At 33.3% G+C, this 14,195-nt stretch overlaps 1 protein-coding gene across 1 annotated transcript in view; it reads right to left on the reverse strand.

Annotated features, from left to right (window-relative positions):
- The window catches only part of LOC118182981 (cubilin-like), a 31,251-nt gene that overhangs the window by 3,876 nt on the left and 13,180 nt on the right, over positions 1-14,195 (reverse strand). The window contains exons 3-4 of the mRNA XM_035352374.2: positions 6,998-7,162; positions 1,802-2,178 (exon numbers count right to left, since the gene is read on the reverse strand). Of these exons, the coding sequence (XP_035208265.2) occupies positions 1,802-2,178; positions 6,998-7,162 (542 nt within the window). The remainder of the gene's footprint in view (positions 1-1,801; positions 2,179-6,997; positions 7,163-14,195) is intronic.

The raw sequence follows: 14,195 nt of genomic DNA on the forward strand, positions 1-14,195 counted from the left end.
ACCTGCTGAAATTTGTAAAGAATTTGTTGGAGTTGTGAGGTAAGCTTTAGAGATTGGTAGGAAAAATAAACGTTGTAAAGAAAGTAATTGCCTTTGATCTTGTTGATTTAGAGACATACCCCAAGCAGAAGCACCATGTAGGAGAATCTTCTCAGTCACTGTATGATGCCAGATTTTTTTTAATTTTGAAAAACTTCTGAAAGTTCTGGCTGTAGTAATGTTCAGCGAATTGAACAATATTAGAAGTTTACTTTTAATTGAAATTATATGATGGTGATAGGATAGCCTTTTATCCAAAATTATGCCTAACTAAGGCATTTATTTTTCCACTGTTATTTTCTCTTGTGATATTTTTATGATTGGATTTCGTAGGTAGTTAATTTTTGTTCCCTGCTTTGGAATGTAGATAGCTTTGGACTTTCAGATAGAAATTTTTAACTGAAATTTGTCTACCCAATGTTTGAAAATTTGCAAAGTAAAATTAGAATTTCCTTCTATGTCATTTCGACTTTTACCTTGAACTATTCGCAGGAAATTATTGTCATATGCTTGGGCATGTGTATGCGTTATTTCTACAACATATTCTCCCGTTTATTTTTCTTTTAATTCTCTTTCGGCTATTCAGTTTTTTTTTGCTTTTGTTATCTTATGCGCATTACTTTGCGACACTGGAAATTCAAGGATAATAATATGAATGTTCGCAAGACATTTATTGTAAAGAAGTATATCTGTTAATCGATTTCTATGAAATTAAATGTTCCACAGCAATTTGCATTTTTGATATTTTTTCTTCCTTAAAAAAGAAATAAAAATAATAGCAACATTCATGACTTAACCTAAGAAACGGATATTTATAACGAATTTAGACCACAGCTTTGTTTCCAGCAGAAGTTTGAGACGCTAAACTAGATATAGAGTTTATTATGAGGGTTGTATTTAAAAATGTTGTTAACATTTTCTTTCGCATAAGTTCTCCTCTGTTCTCGCTACTGTGTTCAAATATGCATATCGCAATCTATATTTTGATTGCGATATCTTTTGATTGAATTTTATCTGCTTTTAATCTTTTTTTCAATAAATTTTCAATTGGGTGCAAAATTTGCTTTAATTAATTGATTTATAGTTATTTGTATAATTCAGCGTCTACACCCCTTAAAAGGAACTGAAATAGACGACAGTTTTCATGTGAAATCATAAGAAAATCATATCCGAATTTCATCTAAAATTTACAACCTTTAAATAATAAACCAAAATACAAATAAATAAGTGTATATATAATATCATAAGATAGAAGTCTTATTATCCCTTTCTCAAAGTATCTACAGAGTTTTTGCGGCTAATCTCACTTCTCTGTACTATAATTAGAACAATCTCGCGAAGATTATCGTGGCAAGGAGTGCAAGATTGCGTCTGTCGTTGTCATAAGCCTGGAGCACCATATAGGTGACATTACTACTTTTCCCAGTTTTGCCCCGATTTTGAAGAAGAGAATCTCCAGAGATGGGTATGAGGGTCTCTCACCACTCATCCCATACCACTAAATCACTCTAGAGGACTTTTGGCTGGCCCTATATTTCTAGCAATGCATGCCGCACAGGCATTACACATTTACAAAAAGCCATGCCTTCTCCGGAATTTGAGCCCGGACACATTGGTACGGCAGTCAACGTTACTAACCTCTATACCGCCTGAGCAGCTCTGCAGGTTCTTCTCTCTTTCTTTGCCAAAAGATGATGGTTGGTAAAATATTATTATATCAGACATTTAAAATCAAATAATTCAAGTAGTATTATTACCATACCAATTATGTTCGATTTCAGCCTTCCTCTTCCACAGAGACTGACAATGATGGGACTATCGTCTGAGGGTCCGTCGTATACTCTGACGATATCATAAGGACAGTCTTCCGCATTTTTGGATATCGGCCTGGGAAAGCAGAGCAAGAGGTTATCGCATCTGAGTCCGTCCACATCAAAAGCCGTCAAATCAAGGCCCACCAAAAATTGTCGGACGCTTACATGGTATCTACAGTGGAGATTCCGCGGGTAGATTCCGGGAAATCCAGGGGATTGGACGAAGCAACGTCCTGGAGCGCATTCGTGGAATGTCCGATCACAGTATGAACCGGGTACAGGCGCACCTCTTCTGTGTGGATATAGATGCGGAAATTGACCATATCTGAAATAATAAAATAAATATAGCAATAAAATTAGGCTCTGAGAGCATAAAAGCACATATTACTTGTACATAGCATCAGAAGCATTTTAAATACTATTAAGACATGCACGTTATAAAGAACAGCGAATTTTATCGTGTTTTACGCGCATGTTTTGCATATAGTTAGTTTAAAGTGACCATATTTTCATTGAGACAAATCGGGACAAATGAAATGAAATGAGAATTGTAATTTAGTTATAAAAGCAGACCAGTAATTCAAAAAAGAATACATTTTACTGTATGCATTCATATGCTTGTCTGTAAATATACAAAAATATATTTATTATTAACTATTGTTAACTATAAAAATATTTGTAAAAAACTATAATTTAAATATTATGCTTTTTAATTAATTTAAAATTTTATTTAAAAAAATTATGATTTTCTTTTACGGTCATATTTTTTATCCGAGTGAATACTTTGCAATCGATTCGGATCACTTATTAAAATGTTATGGAATTTCTCACATGAATTGATCAAATTATATTTTACCCTTAATACAGATTTCACCATATTTTATTGATAATAGAAAAAATACGTCCTGTTGCTGCATTTGTTCCTGGAAGGGAGAGCGCGTGTTCTACAATTTTCATAAGGAATATTATTCTGTTTAAAATACAGGAATAACTCCGTCCATGTTTTGTCTGTTTGCACATTTGCAGACAACATTTAATTTTTTCTTCAGTAACATAGCTTTTTACCAATGACACCTTATCAAAAAAATCATTTTCGCAAATATTATTTTTCGGAAAATGGTTACTAATATATTAAAAAGATTTTTTCCGCATATTCCCATAAAATCTTCTTTTTTAATGTCACCCAATTCTTTTATATTTGATTTCTGCGCTTTTTCATAAATCCTTCAAACATTCAACACGCAAAGTATATATATATAAAAATAGGAATAAATTTTTGCAATAATATTTTCAAGATCCACTATGCTGTTTGAACAGTATTGTGTAGAATTTGCGCTGCACAACCTACTCCAATAATTTTTTGGTTCAAATGTTCTTTAAGTTTCGTGAAAACGTTATTGATGCCTCTTTCTAGCTTTTCCACCAAAATTTTCGTTACTGTTATCCTCACAACAGGCAATAATTTTATTTTTCAAATTATTTTTAATAGTACTTATTGAATCAAAAATTATTTTTTAAGTTTCACCCTGCAATGAAATAAAATCTAATATTCTAATTTTAATTCCTCTTTCTGGATCAAAAAGTCTAACTATTGTGGGAAATAATTTTAAATATTTGTGGTTGGAAGCATCATAATATACGGATATAAATGTGCATTTAAATCTAATTCTTTCTGCGGTTGTGAAAACGAATATAGTAAAAAAACATTACAAATAATTGCTTCGGTTTCTGTTCTTGCACATGCAAATGTTTTGTCGTACAATGTTTTGATCAATTGACGATCAATTGATCTGAAACTTTCATTGTGGTTTGTGGTGTGTAAAGCAAATAGCCCTTCAGCTAATGCTTGTTGTTCCTCCGTTAACAATACATATTCCTTGACTGTGAATACTACCGAGTAAATCTAACTCGTTACATCGCCTAATTTAGTTTACTCTGCATGCATTTTATGTGTTTTTTATTTATTTTTTATTTATATTTACTATAATAATTAATAAATAATAGGTAATATATTTTTACAGTACATTTAAAATAAGAAATACAGATGTTTTCTAAAAAGCGGGACATTTGGACGCGGGACAGTCCTCCAAAAAGCGGGACTTTCCCGCCAAAATCGGGACGTGTGGTCACTTTAATATAGTTCCAACAGAAACCAAGGTAACCTCTGTAAAAGATGGCGCAAGTTCAGAAATATCCCCTCTACCCATAAGCAGACATGAATGCATAAGCAGACATGTTCCTTCGGGAACTCAGACGTGAATCCACTTCTCCAGCATGATATCACAAGCCGACGACCTCCCAACAGCTGAGTTAACCGCCCGGCAGCTAATGTCTAATGTATTCCCCTTGATGACAATATAAAAGGGGAAAACGCATAAGAAAAGTATAAATGTACTAGACCCTGACCAGGATAAGTGTGATTGACGTCTTTGACACATATATTGAAAGATAATTTCAACCGAATATTACGCCTGTAAACTCTATCTTGGCATGTCAAGTAGAAAAAGAAGTCTGAGAATGTATGCAAGCTCCACCTGCACTCCATGATAACAGTCTCACCTCGCCTAATAAAGTAATCAATATTATAAAGAGGCTCAAAAGTAGAAAAGCTCCCAGGACAGATAGAATGACGAACCTGATGATCCGAAACTTGCCTCGTAACGCGACTGCAAAATAGTAAATTAGCATCTTTAATACTTGTGTAGTACAATGCTATTTTCTAAAATACTGCAAATCAGTGAAAATGTTTTTTTTTTTTTTTTTTTTTCCCCCGAAATCCCAGAAAAGACTTGACCAAGACAGAGAACTATCGGTCTATAAGTTTCCTTCCCACCTTGAGCAAAATTTTCGAACGCATAATATTGAACAAATTTCAAACTTACATGCATCTCCTACCTAACGACCAGTATTAACTGCCCACACTCCAGTAAATATGCACAAAGCTGCAGCACTGACTGGGTAGGACAGACTAACGGAAATTAACTTGGAGCACTTACCCAACAACGCCAATGTCAGGTGTCCACGTCTATTATATTCAGTGGGTCTTTTCTTTAGTCAAGCAGCACCGGCATCAACAGCCAAGATTTTTCAGTATATCATTCAGGTTTAGGATTTTGCCTCTTGTTTTAACCTTCGCTAATTATCATAAAATTTGCACCTATCTTTGAAACAGAGCAGTAGGTAACTAAACCTGTTACGAAAATTTAAATAAAATATCGCAACATGCTTAGCACACTTTTGACATATATGACACGTTTTACTCAAATGTATATTATAAGACTACAAAATCTTTATGACAGTAATTTATTCTGACATCTTCATAGTCTTTGTATGTAGATTAAAGAAAAACTTAAATTTTCTTTAATTCTGCTTCAGTTGATTTTTCACGTACTTCCCTTGAATTTTGAACTTTGTAAATAGAATAATAGAGCAAAATTAAGCTACTAACTTGTCTAATAGATTCGCAAAAATATTTAAATTCAAAACAGACTTGAAATTTTGTAAAATATTTACATTACGGAATAGTTTACTACAAATCTGGGAATGCTTATATTCAGAGTTGCTGTGCCATCGGTTAAATTATTTCAAGGCGGCTAACGTAAAAGTGGTATAACATAATTACTATGTAACTTCTAGCGCTGTTGTAATAACATATTTTTAATGTTGTAGTATATAATTATATATCACATTTACCTTGAGCAAGTGTTATGTATAATTTTGTAATGCTTCGATTGCTCAAGACGTTCGATAATTAGGAAAAAAAGAATTTATGCATGGTTTTATGAACTAGAAAATCATATATCTTCTCTGGAATATATACCGGTGTCTGGAAATCTGGAAATATTTCTATGCAAATGGATATGTATAACACGTCTAATGCTGTATTTGTAGTATTTTATATCTAATGGGATATCGGTATTCTTGTTGTTGTCATGTCTATGATAAAGCCTATTCAAGTGTAAACAAATCAGCAAGGTTAGCCGGACAATCAAAAATGTGTGGAGTTATGTGTCCGGGTAGTTATCACCTTTTCTGTACGTCTTCCTACTTGTCAATTTTCTGTCAATTTCCAATCCTCTATGATGTCCAGTTCTAAGCCCGACTATGATTTTAGTTATAAGCCGATCTCCATTGATGTTATAGAGCTGGTGCTTTATTAGAACTGAATGTTCATTTAACCTGTATTTGGCCATGGCATTTGTGTCCGAGAGGGTTATGTTTACATTATTATATTACATTTCTAGCATCTTTTGCCAGTTTATCTGCGTTTTCGTTACTTGGGATGTTGACATGCACTAGCAACCATTCAAGAATGAAGACCTTATCTAACTTTTGCAAACGTTTTGGCGAAAGTGGATCCCACTGGTAATCAGGGAGCTTCCATCCAGACTTGCCTTTCGTCACAGAAGACAAAGGGTCCTTTTGCTTGCTCAGAAATTGAGAAATTGATACATGTCAAATGTCTCCGCTATTGCCAGAAGCTCTGAAATGAAGTTAGAGACTATAGCTCCAGTACCAGTTTTGTATTGATACGAAATATCGCGTGGGATAGTCTGAAATACTCCAGTACCTCCATCAGTGATTGTCTCATCAGATGACCACCTGTATAAGTCTTCTTTTGGATATTGTTCTATGGTCCTGATCCTTTTCGGTTTAGTGATGTCAATCAGTTCATTTTTATTGCATCGCTGTAGTAGGTTGAGTACTACTACTTTAGAGTTCATAAAAGGCCTGGAAGGAAATGTTGGCTCTTGGAAGGTAGAAAATTTGCTGTGATCGTGGCCGAGAACTGCTCTGATATCTTTATTAAAGTTTTTAGGACATGACCGTTTCAGTCCAGTGCTGACATTATAGTTTTCAAAGGTTTCCCTAGCGATGTGCTCTGGTACACGGCTTTTTGCTTTGTTTGTAAATTTTATTGCATCATATTGTCTTTTATTTTTCGAGGCCACGTTTATGAACTAATTTTAAAATACTGGTGGAAGATACTGTAAGGAAGTAATGTGGTATTATAATATTAAATACCAAACATATCTGCAGCAAATATGGTGTATAATTCAAAAACACCGCATTTCTATAAGATATATATTTAGAAAAACCCAGAAATGTATATACAGCTTTATATATTAAAAACGAAACTTTACCTGGCATGCACCTCTCCTTGCTTTTCGACATTCGCATCGAACTGCAAGAATGTATCTGGTCCGTAACTGTCTGCATGGAAGATGATTTTCACTTGGGGGGTTTCGGAGATGAATGTCTTTGGAGAATCAATGTCACCGCAGTAAAACCCAGGAGAATCTCTGTTGCTGCAAAAAACAAGTAAACATCAGCATTAATGCAATATCATCTCCAACTGGAACTGAAATTATTTAAATCTCATATATATTGGCACATACTAAAGTTTGTTTTTCCCAAGCGAGCAATCCGATTTTAGTATATAAGATTAATCTTTCTTCCAAATAAATATAACTCACATCTCTTCACATAGTTAAATTTAGAATAAAATTTGCTAATGATTTTCAGACGTTTAATTCTCTAAAACCCATTATATCTTCAAAATAATAACTCTTTTTAGAATCATGAAAACGATTTCAGCGTAATTGTCAGTTAGATCCGTTCTTTATAGATTCGTATGGGAATCTGACTTTATAAATTCTGACTGGAATTTTATAAATTCTGACTTCTTCCAAATTACTGAAAACGCTCATTTACATTCCTCGCTATCTACATGCACATATTTGTGATTTGTCATGATTCACAGATATAAAGTTGCTTTGACAGAAACGAAGAAAAAAGGAGATCCATTGGAAAAAATAATGTATTAATTAAATTAATGATAATAAACTCATATAGCTATTATCAATCAATTGGCAATTTTAAATAAATTCTTAAATGAAAGTAAAAAAAAGTTACTATACAATAAGCAAATTAGTATTTGAAAAATTTTCGAGAACAAAAGTTCTTTTTGGGCCCATACTTTGATAACCATTATCTGTTTTAAAATACTTATAGGTGATTGCATTACGTGTATTCTGTGCATAACTATAATCAGTGAATGAATTCTCTTACGTTTGACTGTGTAAAAGAACCAGATATTTCTATTTTACATGTGTATCCAATGTACGCATATGGATTGTAGTCGAAATCCAATTAAGTCTTGAGCAATCAGTAGGGTGGGGCAGAGCAACTTTCTTATTTGAATCTGACGTTACCGCAATAGGCTCCCCTAACCACTATACAGTCTGGGCGGCTGTAATTCTAATTTGTACTCCCATATAACAAATTAACAAAAGATTTGCAATATCAGGTGTCACACAGATTCGAATCTTTGTAGTTGTCATGTTTGTATTTGTCACAGTTTATTTTGCATTTATAATTTAAGTATATCTAATTATACTTCTTGAAAGGAAACATTTCGTACTTTGTAGAGTCATTAGATTATTTTGAAGCAGGAGACGTGAAAAATGAGCAGTGCCCTCTCCGGGACTCGAACCTGGACCTCTCGAACACGCGCCAAGTTTGCTAACCGTTACACCCCGAAGGCATATAGAAAGGAGGTAGAAAATACCTTATGACTTTGAAGCGTTTTTTACTTCCTTTTACGAAGTAAAAAGGAAGTATTGTAATCGCGAAAGGTTTCAGGCAGCATATTTCAACGAAAATATCCATTTTGAAGGCTTTCGAATGCAATTTAACGATGTTTTTGCGTGATATCTGTACGTAAGGACAGAAAAAAGACTCTTTTCCTATAAAAAATTATAAAACTGCTTTAAAATGAATTCTGAGAGAATTTTTCGTGGCGTTTGTACGAAAGTATGTACGTACGTATGTCGGATAACTCAAAAACGAGTAGCCTCAGAACGTTGAAATTTTGTATATAAGACTGCTATAACATGTAGATGTGCACCTCGTATTTTGGTTGCAATCGACGGCGTCAAACGTATATAAAAATATTTATTTATATAGCCACTCTGTTACACGGTTCAGTGATTTCAGTTTCTTTACTCTTATATGTTTGTAAATTGTACATTTTTTGCTTTAAAAATGATTGAATTATGTTGTTCTTACATTCCGGTTAAGGTTTTTATGCCTTTAGTAAATCTGCATGCAATATTTTTAGAATTATCAACAATTTTTGTTTGTTAAGTTGTTTAAGTGCCGCTAAGCCTAATAAATTTTTTGATGCCGGCCATTGCTTATTTACATTTGAAACAGCAAAGTAGTGGATTTGTTGCCAATTTAGAGAAACGTAGCTTCGCAACAACAAAAATAAAGCCTTCATTTATTACTGCGAATTAAATCATGCTTAATCCTTTCTGGAATTTTTTCGAGGAAATAAGTGTTTAAGATTTACTTCGTAATTTTTAATACAGATATTTTGAGTTTTTATGTAATTTTGCCTTGTCGCGAAGTGAGAACTGAATTAATTGAATGAGAAATACTCAATCGTCAGTGAAAAACTGTTTCTTTTTTGTTTTGTTTGCTTAATTTCTTTTATACATCGTTCTAGCTTTATTATAGCATTTGAATAGAACATGTGGCAACGATTAGACAATTCTTCATACGATATAAATTTTGTGCATTCTGAGTTATAATATGAACGAAATATAATACTCTTAAGTTAACCTAGCACCAGAATGTCGCTATGGTAAACAAATAAAGTGAATTTTAAAGAATGCATTTATTCTATTGTGGTTTATGCGCTGTCGGCGAAGTAGATTTAATTCAATCCAATAAGTTTAAACGAAATGCAAGAAAAAATGCGTATAATTTAATATTCCGTACAAGGAAGTCATGTGGTGTACACATCAGATTTTTTTCATGCGCTCGGAATAACTTTAAAATATATACCGCATTCTTTTTTGACAGAAAGGGGGCCGACACCTGATCTAGGTAACTTGGCGTTTAGCTAGCAGTTGATTCTGAAATGTTGGCCAAACCTAGTCAGTGTCGTGAGTTAATGGGAGAAACAGAGAAACATTATAAGTGAGGCTTAAATCAACGGTTTCGGTGGAGAATTTAGTGATTACGGTTCACCTTAAACTCCCGGGTGTGTCAACACTACTGTTATTACTTACATTATGAATGGCTTTATTAGCAAAATTTATCACTATTACTGGGAACCATCTCTGGCCGAGTAGTTAAGGCCGCTGAATAGCAGTTTGTTCCCAGACTAAAGGTCTGGCTACTCGGTTGTATTTCGTGGTTTTCCACATCTGTGATATGATTACAATGAAAATGCCCTTAAAAAGTCTTGCACGAAGGCTTCATTTGCCAGATATCCCTCATGTTCATATTCAAAAAATCATATTAATGTTATTATTATAAAGGGTGGACTGCTTGTTACTTACATATTTTCCTATTTCTCTTCGTTTTAATCGCTGATATCAAAACTGACTGTTGTAAATTTGTTACTTCTCATGAAATAAACATTTAAAATAACGGTTTGTGGTTTTTTGAAATAGCAGTGACTTTGCTGTAATTTAATTCATTCTTCTAATTTTAACTCGCCTCATCTACCAGCCTCTCGTTACAATTATTTGACTGCATTTCTTTGTAAGTGATAAAGAAAATTTTCTCACTGGCAAAGATGGTTAAATAAATTAACGATTTTTCATTCATAAGTTTGGCAATAAAAGTTATTATTATTGTTTAAATTTTCGTTATCAAAAGCACGTGTAAGCTGATGACTCGGTTTACTTCATAAACATGAAATAAAATAGAATGTATGCAATATTTTCTCAACGTAGCTGTTCATCAATGTTAATTCCAGTTTAAAAGTTACAAATATTTGCCAACCAAATTAAAAATGACACTTTATAATGCAGTACTAAACGTTGAAGCGAACTGTGAATTAGATTATCATCGGTAAGCTAACTTGTTTTAACGTCAAGAAAGAAGGATACCGTGAAAGCATTCTGGTATGTATGAAACGGCTTTATAAATTTTTAATTATGATTACATACTTCCATACTTTAGTTGAGAAAAGTACTTAGATATGAGACCGAGAGATTATAATAACTCACTGATATCTCATAGAATTTGTTAGCTATTGTTAGCTTTGTTAGCTTTCAGAAATTTTGATCTCAAGGAATGCCTTTATTCAAGATTTAAGATTGCTTTAGATGTACTAGTGTATATTTAAACAAGGTGGAATTTTATGAGTGTATTTAGGCTTAATCTTAGAATGCGGTACACACGGGATTGGGTGACTTTTGGCGACATTCGGGAAGCGATAAAGTTTAAATTCCGTATCAGTGGTTTTGGTGAGATTTGGTAAGTTATTACTTTTTTTTTTTTTTTTTTTTTGAGTTGTTGATTGTATATCCATTTTACATTCGTGAGCATGACTGAAGATTACGCAGCTATGTATAACACTACATGAGCGCATATTTGGCGGCGCAGTATGGTATGGTGACTGGCACCCCATTAACAGAAATGCACCGGTCATTCTATTACTATATTCAAAGAATTTCTTTAATATGACTACATTAAAAAAATCCATTTTAACGTGAGTTAATCGGAAGCAAATGTTCTGTGTACGCTTTTCACTTGGGTACTAGTGTTGTGTAGCGAATTTAATTTAATTAGGTGATTCATAAAAATCAAAATTTTATTTTGTAATTATTCAAAATTTGAGCTACACAACAAGTTTGGTTATATACTTTTATTTGGCTTATTAATTCTAGTGTAATATATCTGGGCTTTCCGAGTTTACGCGAACTGCGTCTTCAATCTTGTACGATCAGACAATGGATTTAGGTGAAATTTTCTTGTAATAAACTCAGTTTTTCATGTCAAAAATTAATTTGATTTCTTAGTATTTAATATCATTAGTTGCAGAAAAATTAGCTTTTTAATTTGACCTAACTTTCGTTTGCCTAACTTTAATTGCATTTTAGTTATGAGCTTTAATTAGTAGATTTTTTTTCCCGTTTTCATGGTGATTTCTCTTGTGGGGGGAAGAAATACCCTTTCCGGTAGAATTGTAGCTTTTTTCGAGTTTTCAGCGTTCTTTCGTTGGGACTGCTTGCAGGGTTGTTGAAATTCCAAGTTTCCCCTTCCACGAGGCGTGGTTATTTTGGCGGCGGCTTGGCGACTTAGAATTTCCGTTGGGGTTTCAAAGTGGTGGATTTGGCGAGTTTGTTAACATTGAGGATATGCTGTAGTTGCAACTGTTTTAACTTTTGGCGAAGAGTGAGTGGTGCCAACTTGGCAGTCCGGCGCCCTGGGGGACGACGAGGACACTTTTGACACCTTCTGATTTTTTTCGCTTGTCACACTTTTGAGCGTGAATTAAGCTGAGGCGCGTGCTCTGAGAGCCGGCTAATAGGAAGAAATGGCGGAGTTTCTCCAGCGTCATCTACAGGGCATTTGCCCGCGAAAGAAAAGGGCTACAGCAGATTAATTTCATCTGCCCTATTTTCATCTGCATTAAATTTCTTTTTCTCCTCGGCGTTTATCATCTGTAAGTTTCCAAAATGTTCTATCGGCTGTGAATACTCGCTTGAAATAGCTTAACAACGGCTTATGTCCAACACTCAGTGATCTACAGACAAAAACAAAAAAAAAAAAGAAAAACCAAAAATCTCGTCAAAACTGATGACCTGTCGCAGAGCCATCTTCAAGGATGTCTATTGCTGAAAATTATAGATAGCATGCTCCAGTTCCAGTCCTATGGAGTCAAGAATGCATCCAACTAAAATTTTCTTCAACCGAGGTCAATGCTGGGGACGCCTCAACTTTCAAGAAATTAGCTTCCGAATTCATCCAACTAAAATTTTCTTCAATCGAGGTCAATGCTGGTGACGCTTCAACTTTCAAGAAATTAGCTTCCGAATTCATCCAGCTATAATTTTCTTCAACCGAGGTCAATGCGGGTGACGCGTCAACTTTCAAAAAAAAATTAGCTTCCATAAAACTTTTCTACGAACCATCTGAGTTTAAAGTTTTTCACGCTTATCCTTCAAGGAATTAGTTTCCTTAGAACTTTTCTACAATCCATCTGGATTTTTATTTGTGACTTAAATTAAGAAATTCCTCTTTAACCACCTTACCAACCAGGCCTCCTAGAAGAGAGAGATAAGTGATTTATATTTTTTTTAATAGTTAATGGTTGATTTATCTCTTCTGTACTTAAGAAATTTTTTTCTTGTTATAGATAATTTGATTAGAACGGCTAGGGAAATGAAATTATTAGTTAAATAATTTAATTAAGGCAGACAATTTTTTTATCGTTAAGATTTTTATATCCGGTGCAATTAATTGGGTTTCATCACTACGCAGTTGGAATAAGTTGTCTGTTAAGTTGTAAAGCCTGATTTTATTTTTAAATATTTTACCCGGTTTATTTTCTCATCTCATAACTCAAAAATTTATAATGTGCAATTAGAAATTAGTATCATTCCGGTTTATTTTCTCATCTCAAAACTCTAAGGTCATAATGTGCAATAAGAAACTAGTAACCTTTTGTTTTTGTAAGTAAGTCATATATGCTTATTATGTGTGGAATGCTCTTGCAAAGTGTAAATTGTTAAATATTATTATTTCTTTTTTCTCCCCGGGGAGGGTATGTTATTCTTTCTTACAATGAAACTGATTATGCTTACCAGTATGAATTCAATATAATGTTTGATATTGCAGAATGAAGGGAAATTGTGAGTTTATTCTGTTAAAGTATACCTTTTATTTTATTCAATTATTTCTCCCTAACTGGTTAGAATTTTCTAAAATATAAATTGCTTAAGAGTAAAAATAAATAAGATTTTCTAAATCAATCAATGGTTAAATTTATTTTGTGTGCTCATGATTTTTACCAGTCTTTTACTCAAATTGACTTAAGGGTTAATACGGAAGAAACACAACGCAAAAATGTTAATTTTTATAGGTACTAGTATCTTATTGTTGAATTGAGTTTTATTTAATTTGTTATGGTCAATTAGTAGGGTACCTTTTGGTAAAATTTCAATTTCAAAAACACCATAACACTAGTATACATTTTTACTGCTCATGCGTCAACATTGGACTTATGAGTCGAAAGTCGTGTACCTTACGAAAGTCACTAAAAATGGTTATAAATTACAAAGAAAATTAAACTATTACTTTGCCTCTTACGTTCAAACAAAGGGTACTGAAAGGTGGGGCAGAAAATATCATGAAGAAAAAATATATCTTTCAGTTAAATCGTCTTAAATAGAAATTAACGAAATGTTTTTAAGGAAAAAATACAGGAAAAAATAAGAAACCATTCCACCATTCCAGAAAAGAATTTCGAATTACCAGGGAACTTTGTTTGCTTTTTTAACACATAATACGAAATTTTTAATTTAATTCCAATAA

This window comes from Stegodyphus dumicola, chromosome 1 (assembly GCF_044657685.1).
Source record: "Stegodyphus dumicola isolate Sdum_Otavi_A_Nest chromosome 1, ASM4465768v1".
Classification (NCBI taxonomy): Eukaryota; Metazoa; Arthropoda; class Arachnida; order Araneae; family Eresidae; genus Stegodyphus; species Stegodyphus dumicola.